This window comes from Odocoileus virginianus, chromosome 19, assembly GCF_023699985.2.
Source record: "Odocoileus virginianus isolate 20LAN1187 ecotype Illinois chromosome 19, Ovbor_1.2, whole genome shotgun sequence".
Classification (NCBI taxonomy): domain Eukaryota; kingdom Metazoa; phylum Chordata; class Mammalia; order Artiodactyla; family Cervidae; genus Odocoileus; species Odocoileus virginianus.
In genome coordinates, this window is record NC_069692.1 from 6,359,008 (window position 1) to 6,380,312 (window position 21,305).

The 21,305-nt window shown below is 42.3% G+C and overlaps 1 protein-coding gene across 2 annotated transcripts in view; it reads right to left on the bottom strand.

Annotated features, from left to right (window-relative positions):
- ELOVL4 (ELOVL fatty acid elongase 4) overlaps positions 1-18,759 on the bottom strand; it is a 41,973-nt gene extending 23,214 nt beyond the window's left edge. The window contains exons 1-2 of one of the 2 annotated variants that reach the window (XM_020899286.2): positions 18,606-18,759; positions 16,231-16,328 (exon numbers count right to left, since the gene is read on the bottom strand). Coding sequence is in view for 1 of the 2 variants with exons in the window: in XM_020899278.2 (XP_020754937.1) it covers positions 15,394-15,493 (100 nt within the window). In the remaining variant the exon portion in view is untranslated. Of the gene's footprint in view, positions 1-15,393; positions 15,878-16,230; positions 16,329-18,605 lie in introns of those variants that run through there. The other variant, XM_020899278.2, reaches the window with a different exon arrangement.
- Between the last annotated feature and the right edge of the window lie 2,546 nt (positions 18,760-21,305).

Consider the following 21,305-nt stretch of genomic DNA (forward strand, 5'->3'; position numbering starts at 1 on the left):
AGTCTAACTTTTTAATTATCTAAAAAAAAAGTTCTTTTTTAAAAAATAAAAGCATCCTTTTAAGAAAATGTAAACCAGATTTTAATAAATAATAAAATATTTTTAGTCCAATAGTTTTGAAGTAACCCAAATCCTTGGAAACTTCTATTTGTACACAAACAACTGTAATTAATTCTTATAACAAACTATGTATAGTGAAGCAATTTTCTTAAAAATCTCTATAGGCGTCTTTTTTCTTTGAAAGGCTTATCTCTTGTAAAGTTTTTTAGAACTCAGGATTTCTACCAGTTAGAAGGAAATTTCTTCTGCAAGTAGTCTAAGCTGATAGTGGATTTACAGGGCTTCCCAGGTGGCTCAGTGGCCATCAAAAGAAAAATTAGTAAAAATTTAAAATTTTAGAAGATCCAAATTCCCAGAATTGATAAGAAAGGGCACATGGCTACAGGAGGAAATAATCTTCATTGGGTGACAACTTGGGGAGTCACACGAAGCAGAGGGAATACGGCACCAAGGGACAGAGGACAGGACCTGAACTGACAACAGCTGGATTCCAGCTCTATCAGTCATTTTCTGGCCCCATGACTTTGAACCTGAAACTCTTGGGCCACAGTTTTCTCCTATGTAAAACGGGGGTGATAATGTGTCTGTGCTCACTCAGTCGCGTTTGATTCTTTGCCGCCCCATGGACTGTAGCCCGCCAGGCTCCTCTGCCCATGGAATTCTCCAGGCAAGAATATTGCAGTGGGTTGCCATTTCCTACTCCAGGGGATCTTCCTGACCCAGGGATCAAATCCATATCTCTTGCATTGACAGGCAGATTCTTTACCACTAGCGCCACTAGATTACCAAATCACAGAGTTGCTTTGAGGTTCAAACTGAAAACCCTCTGTAGGAAGCCACTCCAACATGAACCCTTTTTGCACTTAAAATTCACTAAACATGAATTTATTCTGAAACTTTTCAAGCACGCTGTGGTTGCCTCTAGCATGCCATGACACTGTCCTGGCACTGTCTGTCTAACTGCGTCCCACACCAGGCAGGGCAGGGGCTGCAACTGTGATCTCTAAAACCACAGAGGTTCCCACGGTGGCTGCGCCCACAAACGGTTGAGCCCAAGCACTCTGAAGGCCGCAGAGTATCTAGAAAACAGCTACTATTATTATGGCTACTGTGAGAATCAACATTCAGGACATTTTATTTTTACCGAAGTATAGTTGATTTACAGGGCTCCCCAGGTGGCTCGTGGTAAAAAACCGCCTGCCAGTTTAGAAGACCCAGGAGATGCATGTTCGATCCCTGGGTCGGGAAGATCCTTTGGAGAAGGAAATGGCAACCAGCTCCAGTATTCTTGCTTGGAGAATCCCATGGACAGAGGAGTCTGGTGAGCTACAGTCCCTGGGGTCACACAGAATCTGCCACGACTGAGTGACTAAGCATACACGCAGGTGATTTACATTGTTGTCCCAATCTCTGCTGTATAGCGAAGTGACTCAATGTTATACCTTATAGATCCCTAACATTCAAGATATTTCTAAACTGCCCTTTTGACTCCTATAAAATGAGCAAGAGTCCTTGGTCAATATTATTCTAAAAGAAATACAAAGCCTCTGTTGGAGTGAAAAAAAACACTAAATATTCTATATAAATCCATGCCATTGCTGAGGTTCTCTTAAATACATTTTAATAATAATATTTTAAAATTCATAAAAATATTTTAAAATTTTAAAATAATATTTTGAAATTCTTGTTTCTATCGTAGTACATAGTAATTGTGTTAGTCTTTCAGTTGTGTCTGACTCTTTGCGACTCCATGGACTGTATCCGCCAGGCTCCTCTGGGATTCTCAAAGCAAGAATACTGGAATGGGTTGCCATCCCCTTCTCCAGGGGATCTTCCCAACCCAGGGAACGAACCATTGCATTGCAGACAGGTTCTTTCGTCCAAGCTACCAGGGAAGCCCTAGTATATAGTACATGGTAGATTATAAAAAACATTAAAACTCCATCCTTGTGCTATTTGAAGTGCGGTCCCAGGCTTTCCTGGTGGTCTGGTGGTTAAGAATCTACCTGCTGGTGCAGGGGACACGGGTTCATTCTTGGTCTGGGAAGATCCCACACGCCAAGAGATCACTAAGCCCAAGCACCCCATCTACTGAGCCTGAGCTCTAGGGCCCTCAAACTGCAACTACTGAGCCCTCGAGCCCACGCCCCCCAACAAGAGAAGCCACTAAAACAAGAAGCCCGCACACTGGAACTAGCAAGGAGCCCCTGCACGCAGCAACAGAGACCCAGCACAGCCAAAAATAAATAATTTTTTTTAAAAAGTGTGGTCTCTGCGCTAGCAGAAAAGCACCTCTTGGAAACTGACTTGAAATGCAGAAGCTCAGGCCTCACTCAAGACTTACAAAGCCAGAGCTGTGCTTTAATTAGTTTTCTAGGTGCTTAACACATTAAAGTCTATGAACTGCTTTAGCCTACTCAGAAGTGTGGGCCTACTTTATATAATACATAATCAGGTCAAGTAATTTTGATCTGCTGTTCCTAGACCCTCGCTGAATAAATCAGCTGGTTTGGTTTTCTAACAGCTACCTCTGTTTAACCTCCCGTAATGCTTAGTCACTTAGTCGTGTCCGACTCTTTGTGACCCCATGGACAGTAGTCCGCCAGGCTCCTCTGGCCATGGAATTCTCCAGGCAAGAAAACTGGAGTGGGTGGTCATTCCCGTCTCCTGGGGATCTTCCCGACTCAGGTATTGAACCTGGGTCTCCTGAATTTTAAGTGTATTCTTTACCATCTGAGCCACCAGGGAAGCCCTTAACCTCCCACAGACAAAAGAAAAACACAAGTCCAGCAGCCAACGAGAGGCACTAACAGCCTATGGCATACAGTCAAGACATCAAGAAGTATGCACCACACACTGTTCCCTATAACTATTCACCCCTCCTTACTAAATCAGAACCAACAACGGCAAATCAACTCCATGCTTTTAACACCTGGCAGCTAATCACTACTATTCAGGTGATACTGTTATAAATCCATTCACCTCTAAAGACTACACAAAATAACAGGGACTTCATGTTACGCTGTAGGCTGAGAGCACCCCAGACAGAAACTGCTCTTTTTCTGAAGGATGTAGTTAATGTCCTCCTCCAATTATTGTTAAGTATCATGAGGGCCAGGGCTACAGCCCCTGTTCCTTGATGTACCTCTACAACAATACTTGCAATAACTTGCTAAAATAAATGTTTAATGAGCAAAAGTAGATAACTGTTGTCAAGAAGAATCTGAGAAAGATCTTATCTCTGTGCCAAGGATAAACTAAACACACCCTCTTCTGGGTCCCGGTCTAAAATGGGATGCTTAATATATTCTTCAAGCCAAGGAAGATCTGGGGTATCAGCGAGGTGAAATAGGCAGAAGCAGAGGAGAAAGGTCTGGATACAAGGGGACGGGTCACCAGCTGAGATTTACTCTGTAAATGAAACATTCTGAAGACAGTGGAGGAGTGAGGGGTGAGTCAGGGTGGTGAGTGGGGAATGTCTGTCTGCTTTAACCCATCTGTGCTCAGGGCAGAGGATGCTGCTTTCAGGTTGGAAGAATGCCTGGATGAAGTCAAGGAAAGGGCAGCTCTTGAAGAATTTGGAGGCTGAGCTAGAAAAGAGGTCAGAGTGTGATGGGCAGACTGGAGGGAGTGGAGCCCATCACCAGCAAGGCCAGGAGGGAGTCAATGGCCAGCATAGAGTTTTATGAACTCAGCTGTATACTAGTCACCCAAGAGCCTGCAAGAATGCAGAGGAGTTAACAGCAGAGAAAAAAGAATTCTGGTTCCAAGTTCTCCTACACAGAGAACACAATAAAGTGAAAAGAGAGAGAAATTATAAAATTTCTCATAGAGAGCAGATAAAATAGGGATGGACTCAGAAGCTTCAAAGGAGAAAAGACAAGAACATAGACAAGGTGAGTGAGTCAATGTGTGATATGAGCTGCAGATCATTTACACAAAAGCTTAATTTGGGAGGGCTGGTTCTAGATGGATATTAATTATCTGGAAGGTTGGTCTATCTGCTTGGAAAACGAGGATAGTAGAAACTAATACAAGATTGTAAAGCAGCTATACTCCAATAAAAATTGCTGCTGCTATTGTTTGGGCTTCCCAGGTGGCTTAGTGGTAAACAATCTACCTGCCAATACAGGAGACACAAGAGACATGGGTTTGATCCCTGGGTCAGGAAGATCCCCTGGAAGAAAAAACGGCAACCCCCTCCAGTATTCTTGGCCTGGAGAATCCCATGGACAGAGGAGCCTGGTGGGTTACAGCCCATAGGCCACAAAGAGTTGGACACAACTGAGCAATTGAGCACCCACGCATGCTGCTGTTTAATCATGAAGTCATGTCCAACTCTTTGCAACCCTATGGACTATAGCCTGCCAGGCTTCTCTGTCCATGGGACTTCTCAGCCAAGAATTCTTAAGTGGGTAGTCGTTTCCTTCTTCAGGGGATCTTCCTGACCCAGGGATCGAACCTGCACCTCCTGCACTGCAGGTGGATTCTTTACCAAGAGCCACCTGGGAAGCTCCAATAAAAATTAATTTAAAAAATTTTTTTAACTGAAAAAAAGAAAGAAAATGGGAATAGTAACATACTGAACCCACAGGAGTATAAGGATTAAATGTGACAAATACAAAGCACTGGTCCGAGAGCTTGGCACATAATAAACATTCAATAAATGTTCACCATGATGACTGGACAATAAAACAGGATTTGTGGGACAAGTAAGGAGGCTGTGTTGCTTTATGCAAAGGCCACCGATGAAAGATGGAGGTGAAAGATCTCAATTCCATCCCAGCTCTGTTACTTTCTAGTTGTACAGTTTCAAGTCTATCTCTTCATCATGGTGTTGGTTTAGTCACTAAATTGTGTCTGACTCTTGCAATCCCACCAGGTTCCTCTGTCCATGGGATTTCCCAAGCAAGAATACTGGAGTGGGTTGCCCTTTCCCTCTCCAGGGGATCTTCCAGACTCAGGGACCAAATCAAGTCTCCTGCCTTGCAGGCAGATTCTTTACCACTGAGCCACCAGGGAAGCCCTCTTCTAGGGACACTAAGAAACATTAAGTAATACAAAGTGCATAAAATTCGTATCATAGCGTTCTATAATTCATACCCACCCTACAACAGAAGTTCAATAAACAGCAGTGAGTTCTACCATGTGCAGACGCTATCTATATTCATGGTTTAAAAAATTACATATTCATCAAAGCCAGCGCGGGGAGATATAGGGCAGTCATAGCTCACAGGGAGAGGCAGATGTATATGCATGTGTGTAATATGTACTTTTTAACCGTGAATTTAGATATCATCTTCATATGTTGAAACTCACTGCTATTTACTGAGCCTCTAGTATAGGATCATTATGGTATAAAATGCTGTAATATGCATTTTATACACCTATGTTATTTAATGTTCACAGTAGGCATTATTTAACAACTCTATAATGATGAAATGGACTTAAATATATGTACATTTACTATAGAAGAATAATGCTATGTATACTGAAGCCAAGATAGAATGCAGGCAAGTAATCTTCTCATCCCATTTTCACACTTCGCTGAGCTTCTCAGAAAAAGCAGTTGCAAAACATCCTCCATGTGGTAATCGGAGAGTCCAAAGACCAAATATCACCCTTAGTGCCATCAGTGTGGCTTTAAGAAAACTAAAGGCAAAAAAACATTGACATACTACTGGAGCATGTGGTGTGTTTTAACGGAACTTCGGTCAAGATCTACTCTTGCGAACTGTTCTATTTGCTGAATATCCATAATGGATCCTGAATTCCTCTTCACTAATTAGCAATAGTTTCTAGTTCTTATTATGAAGTATGGCAAACACTTTCAAAATTCACTTTGAATATACTTTCTTTTAAGGTTCTAGGCTAGTCTATAATATGGAAGTCAACTTCACCTTCTCGGGCTAAATACCACTACCACTTTTTATATTATATATATATATATACACACACACACACACACATATATATACTCATATATATGGTATGTATACATTTATATATGGACTTCCCAGGTGGCACAGTGGTAAAGAATCTACCTGCAAGGCAGGAAACACAGGTTCAATCCCTGGGTCAGGAAGATCCCCTGGAGGAGGAAATGAATGGCAACCCATTCCAGTATTCTTGCCTGGGAAATCCCACAGACAGAAGAGCCTGGCGGGCTACAGTCTATGCAGTCACAAAAGAGTCGGACACAATTTAGCAACTAAACAACAAATATGTACATATATATATATATATGTATGTATATATATAATACTTTAGTTTAATTTCATACAATAGCCCTTACAGCACCATTAAGCATTTCAGATGCTTTTCTTTAGATTACCTCTAGTGGTATTAAGACTCTGTTCAGATTTAGCGTTCTAAACAGTGATACTATGTCCATACGAAAGCAGTGTAAGGTAAGGTAAAATAAGAGAAGGTACACATCCGAGGACTTTGCCTTCTTGCTGGGCGAGCTCAATGGGAAACAAGGCACTGGGCTAAGAGACCAAACCACCTCTTTCGATTCAACTGCCACGTGCAAGTTGTTTAACTTCTAAACATGGAAAATATCACTGCCTGCCAGGCCTAAACTCCAGAGTTGTGAAGTTCTTGGTAATCCTGTAAAGCAAATTACAAAGCCAAGATTGTCATCCCTGTCATTTGCTACTTTCTAGCCATTTGCATGCATGTGTGCTAAGTTGCTTCAGTTGTGTTCGACTCTTCGCAACCCTATGCACTGTAGCCCACAGGCTCTTCTTCCCATGGGAGTCTCCAGGCAAGAATACTGGAGTAGGTATGCGGCCATTCCCTTCTCCAGGGGAGCTTCCCAACCCAGGGGTCGAACTCACGTCTCTTACATCTTCTGCACTGGCAGGTGGGTTCTTTACCACTAGTGCCACCTGGGAAGCCCTCCAGGACCATTTGGGTACTTTTTAAAAAAGCAACAGCTAAGAATATGCTATAAAGAGAGCCATTTTATGATAAACTAAAACCAAAAACAGCTTTAGTGTTTTGGCAATGAACACTGAAGAAAGATCATTTCTAGGGATGCTGTATTAATTTCATGACATATGAAAATCTTCTTAAAATTGTAGTAAAAAACACATAAACTTTACTATCTCAACTGTTTCTAAGCATACATTTCATTAATGTACATTTCATTAGTGTACATGTCATTAGTGTTACATGTATTCACATCGTTGTGCGACCAGCCTCCAGAACTTTCTCATCTTGTGAAACTGAAACTCTATATCCATTAAACAATTCCCTGTCTCCCCACCACCTTCCCAACCCCACTGGCAACTACCATTCTACTTTCTTTTTCTATGAATATAACTATTTTAGGGACTTCATAATCACCAGCATTTGTCTCTTCCTGACTAGCTTATTTTACTTAGTATAATGTCCAAAAGGTTCAGCCATGTGGTAGCTTGTGTCGGAATTTCCTTTCTTTATAAGACTGAATAATATTCCCTTGTATATATATATCACAGTTTATCTATTCATCCATCAGTGGATATTTGGGTTGCTCCCACTCTTGGCCATTATAAACAGTGAATATGGGTGAACAAATGTACATGAAATTCTTTAACAATACATGTCTGTGCCTAAGTTTTCATTTGATAAACAAATAAAATGAAAAAAGAGAAGCTTACTCCTTCAAATACTCTAGTTAAAAATCACAAATGCCTTGATGTGATCACACCTAACAGTGAGAAACTGATTCCTCAGTGGATTAATGCATTTGACTTTTAAATTCTAATTAAATGTGACCACAAGTAAAGTATTATATTGAGGTATTTTTTAAGAATTACAATATTTCATGGAGAAGAATAAATGACAAAGTAAGATGCTTTAATATCAAAGTGCCTAACCAAAGTTAAGGAACATACTTACACCAAAACCATTTAATTTCTTTTGTTTTCCCTGTATGCTAAAACCTACATATTTGTAGCAATTTTACAAAAAATTTAAGCCATACTTCCAAATTTGTTAGAAATGCTCAAAAAGTGCTTAAAAATGAAAATCTTCTCTAATAATGTATGATAAAATTTGCATTTTCTATAGAAAAAAAAATATGAAGTAAGATTAAGTTTAGACTATCTAAGCCATTGCTTCAGGAGATATTCTGAGAATTCAATAAAAAGGCCTTAAGGGGACATGTAGTTTCAAATCTTCTCATTGTACAAGCAGAAATATGAGCCCCTCCAAATCATGAGTAACTTGTCCAAAACCATGTAAAAAGCCAGCCTCAGAATAATAAACTTATTCTTTAATGTTCCTGTTATTCTTTTTGACAAGACAGTTAACTCTGGGTTGTTTGAGAAATACCTAGATCATTAAAGGGGTAGAGTATTACAGCCACACACACACAGTACTGTGTCAAAAAAAGACGGGTTTAAATATCTGCATCTCTGTGTTTTTTATTCCTTCACCTATCCCTTATGGAGCAGATAAGAGAAAGTGAAAAGGACTAAACATGAACCTGTTATTTTTAACATTTACACAGCACTAATTAACAGTTTTACTGGTGAAGATTGGAATTGTTGCCTGCAGTCAGGTTTTCAGTTACTTATCAGTATGAGTTTATTTGAAACTGCTTTATCTATGTAAAGAATTTTTAAAAGCTTCACCTATATTTAGAATTTAAGAGCCAGGAGAGACCTCAAGAGATTACCTAATTCAGCTCAATTTGCAGGTGAAAAAAGTTGACTTGGAAACGCTAAGTGCCCACTATACACACTCACTGGTAATTAGTGGCAGGTCCAGGACTAAAGCCTAAAGTCTAAACCCCAGTCCAGGGTCCTCTCCATCTGCTATACCATGTGCCCGCCTCACTTGAGCACACACCACAATGCTCATGTGCAGAAGATGGAGAGAGAGGAACGGCATCTGGTTCTAAATCTCTTGAGAATATTCTGTGCTACTAACTGATTTTATGGTTTGATTCCTTCATTCAATCGAGTCAACACTGACTGACTTAAGACTAACTTATGATAAAGATCATTCTTAAACTCTCCATAATTTAGTGTAATCCCTTAAACTCTCCATAATTTAGTGTAACCCCAAACCTTACTAATATTTATCAACCAGAAAGTATATGAAATGCCACTATCTGAAATCAAGCTAGATTAAGGGAGTCGTGTCAAGCCAACAAATGTATGGGCACTCCCTAGTGTTGGGGAGAAAAATACTAAGAAGGGAAAAGATAAGTAATGATGAAGGTTAAACAGTGCAAGAAAAAAGAGTCTCAGAAGAAATCACACAAGGAGGTGCATGAGCGATCGCTCAGGGCAATGGGGTCAGATTGAGCAATGAACTGCGCTGGGTACCCGGGCTGAGAAAGGCTCCACGTGGGAGGGAGACTGAGGCAGGGCCTGGTGAAAGGCATGTGGGAAGGGAACCAGGGAGAAGGGCAGTAAAGGCAAAGGCAGTGTGACCAGGGACAACACGTGCACCTGTTTTACTCAAGCGTGAGTGTCCCAGGCTGGCTCCAGCTGCAGGTCTGTGGGCAGGGACCAGGGCAGACAGGAGAGCTGGAAACTGGGTTTGGAGAGGCTATGTATTTCTTCCTCCCCTCTCTTCTCTAAAAGTCAGGATCCAAATGATTTTTTAACATATATATTGTAATACATTCTCATTCTAAGGGAAAATGAAACAGTGGCACCTTAATTGAACAGGAAAAAATGTCCTAATAAGGCAAAAAGAAAAAAGAGCCATCTCAACTTGAGAAAAGACAGATTCTGCTACCCAACTCTGCTCTATGTGACCACAGACGGCTAATTCGAAATAATAAGTGACTCAATAAATCAAAGATAATACTTTGGTTAACATTAAATCATTCACTAATGACATTATCACAGGACTTAATGAAAAAAAACAAAACACTGAATTTTAAAAGGATGATCAACTTTCTTGCGGCTCTTAAGATCACAAAAGCACTCACTGATATAATTATCTCTGTAATTCTTTTTTAAAATTTTTTTCTTGCATTCTTTTTCTTTTATTTATTAAAAAAATTTTTTTTTCATTTATCTTTATTAGTTGGAGGCTAATTAGCTATGTAATTCGTAAAACCTTGTTTCCCAAAGCCAAAGAATCTAACTGTGTAAAATTGTGTCCCGATGCCAGTTTTAGAGCATGCATTGTTTTCCCCTCCTGGCATTCCATCTGTGATTGGATACTTTGGGGGAATGGACGAGAGCATCAGACATTAGAGTCCAGGACCAAACAAACAAACAAAACCCTACAGCCTCATGGACTTCCTGGAGGCTGCAGGGAGGCTGTGAAAGGAAGGTAAGAGGAGGACTTCAGAGGACTTCATTGAAAACACGGCCTAAGGGAGACGCCGCGTTAGAAGATGAACATGTATTTGGTCTTTCACTGCCTAGAACTTAGAATGTCTTTTCTCTCTTTTTTTTTTTTTTGCAGAGAAATTTACAATACTATTTTATTTTTTTTTATTTTTTTTCCATTTATTTTTATTAGTTGGAGGCTAATTACTTTACATCATTACAGTAGTTTTTGTCATACATTGAAATGAATTAGCCATGGATTTACATGTATTCCCCATCCCAGTCCCCCCTCCCACCTCCCTCTCCACCCGATCCCTCTGGGTCTTCCCAGTCCACCAGGCCCGAGCACTTGTCTCATGCACCCAACCTGGGCTGGTGATCTGTTTCACCCTAGATAATACACATGTTTCAATGCTGTTCTCTTGAAACATCCCACCCTCGCCTTCTCCCAGAGTCCACAAGTCTCTTCTATACATCTGAGTCTCTTTTTCTGTTTTGCACATAGGGTTCTCATTACCATCTTTCTAAAGTCCATATATATGTGTTAGTATACTGTAATGGTCTTTATCTTTCTGGCTTACTTCGCTCTGTATAATGGGCTCCAGTTTCATCCATCTCATTAGAACTGATAGAATGTCTTTTCTCAAAGAAACACTGAAAATTATGGTTCCCATGCTAGTCCAAACAGAAAACCTATTTTAGATAATGATATAGATTGAAAAAACAACTATACATTAACTGTGACAAATAACAAGATCAATGCAATAATGCTGTGCTCCGCTCAATCGTGCCCAACTCTTTGTGGCCCCGTGGACTGTAGCCCGCCAGGCTCCTCTGCCCAAAGAATTTTCCAGGCAAGAATACTGGAGTGGGGTGCCATTTCCTACTCCAGGGGATCTTGCTGACCAGGGATTGAACCCTTGTTTGTCTCTTGCTTCTCCTGCATTGGGAAGCCCCAGTGTAACTGAATAGCCTGTTTAAGACCCATGCGCCTCCGGAGCCCAGGAAACTGTGAAACAGACCCTTGCCTATCTGAGCTGAGTCAAACACCCCCTTCTGTGAGCCATCAAGTTTCAGCACACCAAGCTGACTCACTGGCACTTAAACTCATTCCTAGTTTCCATGGACTTTTAGTTTTGACAGCCATTTTTAGTCAACCTATCAAACACTCTCCAACACCATCCATATCAATTTCACATGGTGAAACAGCTTAAATACTCTAAAGACGGAGCCATACACTCCCCTCACGACTCAAGACTGCCAGGCAAGTGGAAGTGGAGACATGGAGAGTCGAGGAGTTTCCTGACCTTCCCCAGGCTCCAGCAAGGCCTGATCCTCACTCTGACCACACTGCTTTGAGACCACGACAGCAAGGAAGGTGGAATGGCCGTCATCCCCCAGACTTCACAAGCTGCCTGGGGTGGTGACCACTTGTCCTCCTTCTCTCCCAGAGCCCAGAACAGTGCCAGCACATGGCAAGTGATGAGATAAGAAGGGAAGTTTATACAAGCCTCACTTCCAGATTTCATCATCACCCCACAAGAGTCCTCCACCCTCTTGGACCACACATCCTCTTCTCCCATCTGACACTCCAAAGTGAGGGGAAGGTCAGATAGACTGGCCTTTCCCACTCTGATCTCAACTCCCAAGTAGACAACTCATTTTTCACCCAACTAGAGTGTGCTATACTAGTGAACATAGATCAGTGCCCTGCCCAAAACACAAGCAATGTGGAAACATATTCCATGAACGATGGCTGTTTACAAACAAACAGTGGTCAAAAAGAAATATGGAACCTTGAGAGACAACTGGCCTTAGAGAGAACATGCTGGTAATTAACTTTCTAAGATGTTTCTTTGTTAATGTTAGTTACACAAAATGCTACTAATAAGTGATTACTAAAATAATAAACGCAATGGAAAATACAATTAGGGTATTTATAAGTTGGGGATATTGACTCATCAGTTTTGAAATTGTATATACAATTTTTCTTGAGTAGATATACACTTTGAGCCCAGGATCCCAGTCCAATGATATTAATGTACTCATAAAGTGAAAGAACAGAGGAAAATACCACAATGACATCAGAGTATCTACTCTCATGCCACCAACTGCTATTAAAAAAGTCCTGTTAAAAAAAAAAAAGTCCTGTATCAGTCTATACTTTCCTTTATATTATAAACTAAGACTCACTTGTTCAAAATACCTAAAAATACAGACAAAAATTATTTTTGCAGGTTTTCTAAGAGTACAGCTCTTTCACAGTTTCAGTTCCAAGGTGTACAGTGTTAATTACATGGTAAAAGTAACATTTTGCATGTTCATACACTGTGGGACATATTCTACATTTGCTAGACATGTGTCTTTGAAAAGCCTGGCTTTTATGCATTGCTTTGGACATGTGTTATTAAATACCACCATTTAATATAATAGCAAAAAAAAATTATTTTTCTAGACATCGCCCTAGGGCAAAAATCTTTGAAATCATCAAATGTACTCCCCAAATGTGTAACAACTATTCCTATTAGACTGCCCAAGGTAGACAGAGCTAGGCAGAAACCTTGACACTAACTTTACACTTAGGCAGACACCTCTGGGGAGAGAAATATTTAATGAGCTGATAGAACAGAAAGCAAGAAGCCCACAGCTACTGCGTGGGGATGAATGCACTCCAGGGCAGGCAGCCTTGTTCATCTCTTGCCCTCCCTGGAGGATGTGCATCCTTTCACCATACTCATCACTCTTTCTCAAGACCATTTTTCTCTCTACCCACTTTTATCTTATCCTCCTTCCAGATTCATCAACTTTTTCTTCAGCCTCATCTCCTAGGCTACTTTTCTACTTTGAAACTCCTTCACCCAGATATTCATGAAATTACAGGAAGAAGGGCCTCTTGGAATCAGTCGTGTGAATCAGCCGAAGACAGGAGAGCGCAGAAGCGGGGGTGTGGCAACAGGGTGAGAAGAAATGGGGCAGCAATGGGTTCAGACCAGCTCTTCTGCCTGAGTCTGAAATAGTCCTCCTTACACAGCAGCAAGGCAGAGCAGACTATATCCCACTAAGCCTCTAAGTTGGTTAAGAAATACCATCTACCTACACTAGGTAGCTCATTACAGAAAGCAAGGAAGCAGTCTCAGGTTTCGTAAGTGGATAGCCAGGGCATGGGCAAATACCTTCCCTCTGACCTGCTAGTGAGAGGTCACTTCTTTCTGGTAGCTACTCTCATTTCTCAGGCTTGGTCCACAATATTATACTATTTTACTTGCCCTTCACAGGCAAGCGGAAAGCTTTCACATGAGGGAACTGCACGAAATTTTCCCACTTCATTTGTGATTTTGCTTTATTCCAGCATCATTAGGAAGTAACTGACCATCACAGAAAGGTTCTGAAACTGAGCTTTCCCAAAGGTGGGAAAGCTCCGAGGGAGAGAAGACAGGCAGGCAGGAGAAGTCCTGGGTGTGGCTGGCTATATGGAGATTGGAGGACCTTGACAATGTCTGGAGTCTGAAATATGCAAAGTGCAATTATCTGCCAACCAGTTTGCCTGAAGTTCAGCTCTGCACAATTGTGTAATGGGAAACCCTGATGCAATGTTTAAATTACCAAAATCACAGAGATGAAGGAAATGATACATCTCTCCCAGTTTTTGTAGGTACCACAAAACCTCAATGGACACTACATAGAAGGGAGACTTTAAAACTGAATGGCTCCATTAAAAACTGCTTTTTAACCATTTTCAAGTGCAACAGCTAATTAAATCGCTTATTTCTCACTGTCAAACTTAACATCTTCTGAAAAAGAACTTTGCTAAAGAAGTTAAAACCGAGGCAATGCCAAAGAATCGTTTTGTCTCCCATATATATAATTTCAGAATACGTTTTTTCCCACAACATATATCCATATATTCATGCTGCAATCACTGCCTCTTAACAACAAACACCAAACCAAACAACAGACACCAGACTATAGGACTATATTTCTATTTCGAGGGAAGGGAGGCACGGTGGTAACATGTCATGTAAACCTCTTCCACTGTTGGCATGCAGGGCAATATTGCAAAAGGACTGGCAAATAAGAAAACATAAGATCCCTTCTAAAATCCTGTTGGCCTCGTTTTTTATTTCAAAAATTTGTAAACGCTCTAAACCCAAAAGTAACTGAAGCAAATAAAGAAAACAGATGGTAAAGTATAACAACTGCCTCCCCTTAGGCAGAAAAGCCGCCTAGCTCAGCTAACTAAGCATCCCTGTCAAACTGCGACGGCGAAAGAGAAAAGTTGGCCAATTTAAGAAAATGGTACCCATGCAGGCTTCTGGGACCACCTCTAGGTGCTGCTGTAGAAACCCCCCCCCACCCCCCATCCTACAGATTCCCCATTTCTCTCCCGGTTGTTTTAGCTTTCCCCCCTCCCCCTGACCGCACTGCACTGCGCAAAGCCATCGCAGACAATCACTTGGAACCTCCGTGTGGATGAAAAAGCGTCAGAAACTAACCCCCTCCCAGGTTCAAGGAGCTGAACAATGGCTTCCGACTTTTCCTTCCAAACGGTGTTGCGGACGGACGAACCAGACAAGAAAATTACGGGCAGGTGCGTCAAGGCAACCAGGAGCCCAAAAGGACAGCGACCCCCCACCCCCACCCCGGGGCCCTGGTCCCCTCCCCGAGCCCCATCACGGAATGTTCCTAAAGGTTACAGCAGACCCCGGAGCCGGAGAGAACGGTCAGAGACCGGCAGGTGCGCGGCCACAGGGTGGGGCGGGCCTGCGCCAGCTGCGATCGCAGCGCCTGCATCCGAGAAACCTGGCGAGACCCGCTGGCAAGAGCTCAAGAGGGAAACCGTGCGGGCGCCGGGGGAGGGGAGCGCCTTAACGTTCGGATCCGATTAACCAGTTCCCGCCCGCCCGCCCGCTGGTCTTCGGCCCCGCAGCACCCCAACAGCCGCCGGGCTGGGGGCGGAGGGCAGTCGGGGCCGAGGCCGAGGTCCCCCCGGGGAAGGATGGCGAGGATGGAGAGGACGGCGAGGATGGCGAGGCGGCGGCTTTACCTGTGATGGACAAGGTCCAGCGGTAGAACTCCACGGTGTCGTTGAGCGCCGTGGACACCGCGTTCAGGACGCTGCCCGGCTCCGAGTCCAGGAGCCCCATCCCGGCCGAGAGCGGGCGCCCGCGGCGACGCGAGGAGGAAGCTGAGACCCCGCGGGAGGGCTGAACTCGGCGGCGGCTGCGGCGGCGGCCGGGGGACCCCCCTTCCCCCGCGAGTCCCCCCGTCTAACGGCGGCGGCGGCGCCGCAGCTGCGTCCTCGCCTCCTCCTCCGGGCGCCGCGGCGGCGGGCACGCGGCGGCGAGGAGCCGGGTAGAGGGCAAGAGATCGTCGAGGCTCCCGGGAGGAGGAGGAGGGAAGGAGAAGCTAGGAGGAGGTGGAGGAGATGCCGCCGCGCGCGCCGGGCGCTGCACCAGTCTGCCGCCGCGCGCCGCGGCCGCCGCCGCTCCAGTCTCCTCGGCCGGCGTCACGTGGCCGCGCGGGGCGGAGGGGCCGGCGCGCCCCTCCTCCCGCCCGCGCGCGCGCGCGCGCGGGGACCCGGCGCAGGGATGCTGCGGCGGGGTCGGCGGCCGCGCAGGCGCCCCGGGTACCCGCTCAGGCCGCCTAGTCCGGGGACCCCCGCACGCCGGCTTCCCCGCGCCCTTTCCTCCCCGGTCACCCGCCCCACCGCATCCTCCGCCCCTTCCCTGCCTTCCTCTCCCTCTAGGCCGCTGCAGAGAAGTCCTCCGCCTGCCCACAGGTGACCTCGCATCCGCCCGGGATGCATCTTAGCAAACAGGACGCGGGGAGGATGGGCGTCTTGTGGGCAAGGCTGAGCCAGGCGACGTGCTTTGGTCCTTACCTGTCAATCATTTCGATGTCCCTTGGGTTTTTGTTTGTTTGTTTCACCTCAGCCTGCACAGATGTCACCACGATAAGGGAGATGCTGAAGTTATCCTTCTAAATAAGAAAAAGGTTATTTGTCTTCTGAGCTACGGTGATGGAGAATGGACTTTGGGGAGCTAAATCATTAACAAGTTAACAATTTGAATAAACGCTTGCGTTTATTGTTCGGTAGAGACTTTTAATATTCAGGGAGTGATCAAAGCAGTGTAATTGTTAAATGAGGTTATAATAGTTAAACGAGGTCATTAGAAGAAAGAGGGCCTAGAGAGGCCTTACAGTTAGAGAAGTCTGCTCAGACCTGAAGGAGTTGTGGTGAATCTGAAAGGATGATTACTCAGGAGACAAAAGACAATCTAGGCAAAAGAGGGAAGAGTTGTTTGTTTATTGTTTAGGTAAGAAGAAGAAGGTAGGAGGCAATAAGATAATCTTACCCCTGAAAAGTGAACCTCTAAAAAGTAGCAAAACTACACTACACTCAGTTCATAATTTGCTTCTGACATCAAATAAGACCTTTGAGAATAGTCCAATAACCTTTTCCCCTACTCGATGTTTAAGCATGTCGCCTACTTTTTGGGTAATCTTTTCACCAATTGTTGGTTTAGGATGCTCGGTTAAAGGCCACTGATTCATCAATAAATACAGTCCTTTGAGTGCAGTATTAAATACTCTTTGACAGTATTAAAATAATCTGAATACTATCTTTTGTCATAGTTATTTATTTGTTTTCCAGTTGACCTGTTATATGATCTTTGATTTTATTTCATATTGGAAGCATCCTGGAGGATAAGAATTACTTTGGGTTCCTTTTCGAAGACCCAACCCGGTACTATAAATAATAATAAGTATTTATGATGATGTCAAAATGATAATATATTTTTTTAGAACATAAAAAGAACTGTACGTGGCAGACATTTTAATGAAAGAAGAGATAACTAAAAGTAACTGATGTACTGCACAAGCAACCATCAGTTCAGTTCAGTCGCTCAGTCGTGTCCGATTCTTTGTGACCCCATGAAGCAACCATAGTCTTCATTAAATGCTCTTTTCTTTTTTTAAATTAACCAAACAAAATATAATTTATCAAAAGCCAGACTAAAGGTTTTTGGATTGAAATATGCTTTCTCAAGTCTCAACCTAAATTTAATGTGTATCTGTCCGATTCTAGAAGCTATACACTATGTATAAAACATCCTGTCAAGTTTGGGGAGTGGATTGTTGTTTTAGTTGCTAAGTCCCGTCTGACTCTTGTGTGACCCTGTGGACTGTAGCCCACCAGTCTCCTCTGTCCATGAGATTTCCTAAACAAGAATACTGGAGTGGATAAGAGTGGATAGTGATCGACAATTTACTCTTCTATTTTGATAGTCTGGCAAGGTTCAGATTAGTTTGAATTTCATCTAGAAAATTGACTACTATTTCTGCATTGTGAGATCCTAAATACTTTATTTGGAGAACAGATCCCTGCCCTCTTTTCCTTTCACATTTGCAAAATCTCAGCATCTCTACTTGTTTAATACAGTGTCAAATTCTTAAAACCATTTCAGATGGTTTCCCAGCCTCTTTTTTACAGCGAGGCCAACTTAAGTGCCTCTGTTCACTAGGGGGCGCCTGTCACATGTACGAAAATCCTAGACAAGGGATGACAGAAACATCCGGCAGGGCACTTGCACCGCCTCCATGACCTACCCGGTGGAGTAGTATGTTTGTTTGCATTTATGGGCTGTCCAAACATACACCAAGAACCAGAGCCCTAGAACTTACCTGCCCTGACCTATCACCCAGCATGGAGACTGACCGGCCAGTCCTCAATTCACAAGGTGTGTACAAACACCACTGGTTGACCAAACCCAAAGTCTACCTACTCTGTGGAACAGAAGGAGAACTGCATGTCCACTCAGCTAGAGTGGCAGTCATCTAACCAAGATCTTGGTGGCATTATTCAGAACAAAATCAAATACAAGCATGTATGGTTGGTATCTACAAAATTTTAAGAATGGAGTTCTTTCTTGGGGAATGACTATAAATACAACAGAGTTACCTACAAAAACTAAAGGAAAGGATGTGATTATAATAAGATTATTTTACATAAAATAACAAAATATATTTTAAATGTCTTCCAGCCCATACAGAGTTAAGAATATAAATCAAGCTATCCACTTTTTTCCCCCTAGTGTTTCTATATTTCCATGTTGTCAATATTGTCAGCAACCTGTGCTTTCAAAGCAGAACCTAAAAATCTGTTGAGTCAGGAGTGAAAGGAAGTCTGATAAAGAGCAGTAGAGAGACCCTGAATCTTACAGAAGTAAATGTTGCCAAGTGGATCATACTCACAGAAAATGAAGAAAATCAATGGTAATAGTAATTACTGTCTATTCTTGTTTTCTGTTAATTCCATTGACCATTCCACACCTACTCCATAAAGGTAAAAAAGTATGTAGTATCCATTACACCATGAAAGAAAGTGAAAGTGAATCACTCAGTTGTATCCGACTCTTTGTGACCTCATGGGCTATTCAGTCCATGGAATTCTCCAGGCTAGAATACTGGAGTGGGTAGCCTTTCCCTTCTCCAGGGGATCTTCCCAACCCAGGGATCGAACCCAGGTCTCCCATACTGTAGGCGAATTCTTTACCAGCTGAGCCACATATATTCTTAGCTAGTTTGGAATTACAACCTTTGCCTTAAGGCATGTTTCATTAAAATTTTTTTAGGATGTTTACTTTTCTGTTACCTTATGTTTAATTATTTTTATTATATGAAGTGGATATTGATTCTCCTGATAATTCTTGTGTGTTGAAAAAATTAAACAAATAAAACAATGAAGTGAAAATCCCTCACAATCTCATCTCTCTTATTTTTCCAGATTTTTACACATCTATTGGAAAAGGAAATGGCAACCCACTCCAGTATTCTTGCCTAGAGAACCCCGTGGACAGAGGAGCCTGGTGGGCTGCTGTCCATAGGGTCACACAGAGTTAGACACGACTGAAGTGACTTAGCGTGCACGCATTACATGTCTATATAAGCTCTTTTCTCTTTACAAAAATTCTTATTTTAATGCTATTCTATAATCTGCTTTCTAAAAACAACAATAGATTAGGAACACTTTTCAATGCAAAAATACTGACTATGTAATATTCCATTATATGGATATACCACAATTTATTTAGTCTCTGCAATTTAGATTGTTTCCAACTTGAGCTATTGTAGCAATTTAACTATTAGTATCCCAGTATGCACAATTTTGTGAACTTGTCTATATTCTTAGCATAAATTTCTGCAAGGGAAATTTCTGGGTCAGGGAGCTTTAATTTAAAATTTGGGGTACCTGATGATTGATTAACCTCCAGAAGTATATCAGTTCATAATTCCACCAAAATTATGAAAGTGTGCTCATTTCTCTACACCCCATTATTCTTGCTGAATTTAATTATGTTTTATAATCATTACCAGTCAGATAAGCTGATAATGATATTTACTGTTGCCTAACAGTTAAGCATGTTTATTGGCATTTAAGCTTCTTTCTTTTGAGAATTGTCTACTTGTATTCACTGTATACTTTCTATTAGTTGCATCTATTTTTCTTACTGATTTATAAGAGATTTTATGTAATAAAGTTATTGCTCTGTGTGTGTGTGCTAAGTTGCTTCAGTCATGTTCTCCTCTTTGTGACCCCACGGACTATAGCCCTAACAGTTTGTTATATATGTTACAAATGTATTTTCACAGTTTATTTATATTTTGCTGGATTTATTATAATAATTTTTTTCTGTTTGTCTTTTTTATCTTTTCATTTTTTTTGGTGGCCAGACCACTCAGCATGTGGGATCTTAGTTCCATTTAAAATGCAATGCTCAAAAAAAGAAGTACCAAGAAAAGGATCTTTGAAGAAAGAGTTAAATGAAATGAGAGAGTCATAAATGCAAAGGCCTTGGTGGACTCTGATTTCTCCTCAATCTAGAATCACATGTTTCTACTGTTTATTTATTTATTTGGCTGCACCAGGTCTTAGTTGCAGCATACAGGGTCTTTTTGTTGATCATGGGGAATCTTTTAATTGTGGCATGCAGGATCTAGTTTCCCAACCAGGGATCAAACCACACCCCCTGCAGTAGAAGTTGGAGTCTTAAATAACCACTGAACCACCAGGGAAGTCCCTATAATAATTTTTAACAGTGCATATTGGAGGCTGGGGATAAAGCATAAGTTAGGCTCACTCAAGGCTATATATTGTCACCCTTCTTGTTTAACTTATATGCAGAGTACATCATGAGAAATGCTAGGCTAGAAGAAGCACATGCTGGAATCAAGATTGCCGGGAGAAATATCAATAACCTCAGATATGCAGATGACACCACCCTTATGGCAGAAAGTGAAGAACTAAAGAGCCTCTTGATGAAAATGAAAGAGGAGAGTGAAAAAGTTGGCTTAAAGCTCAACATTCAGAAAACTAAGATCATGGCATCCAGTCCCATCACTTCATGGCAAATAGATGGGGAAACAGTGGATACAATGGCTGACTTTATTTTTGGGGGCTCCAAAATCACTGCAGATGGTGATTGAAGCCATGAAACTTTTAAAAGATGCTTACTCCTTGGAAGGAAAGTTATGACCAACCTAGACAGCATATTAAAAAGCAGAGACATTACTTTGTCAACAAAGTTCCATCTAGTCAAGGCTATGGTTGTTCCAGTGGTCATGTATGGATGTGAGAGTTGGACTATAAAGAAAGCTGAGTGCCGAAGAATTGATGCTTTTGAACTGTGGTGTTGGAGAAGACTCTTGAGAGTCCCTTGGACTACAAGGAGATCCAACCAGTCCATCCCAAAGGAGATCAGTCCTGGATGTTCATTGGAAGGACTGATGTTGAAGCTGAAACTCCAATACTTTGGCCACCTGATGCAAATAGCTGACTCATTTGAAAAGACTTGATTCTGGGAAGGATTGAGGGCAGCAGGAAAAGGGGACAACAAAGGATGAGATGGTTGGATGGCACCATAGACTCAATGGACATGAGTTTGGGTAAAGTCT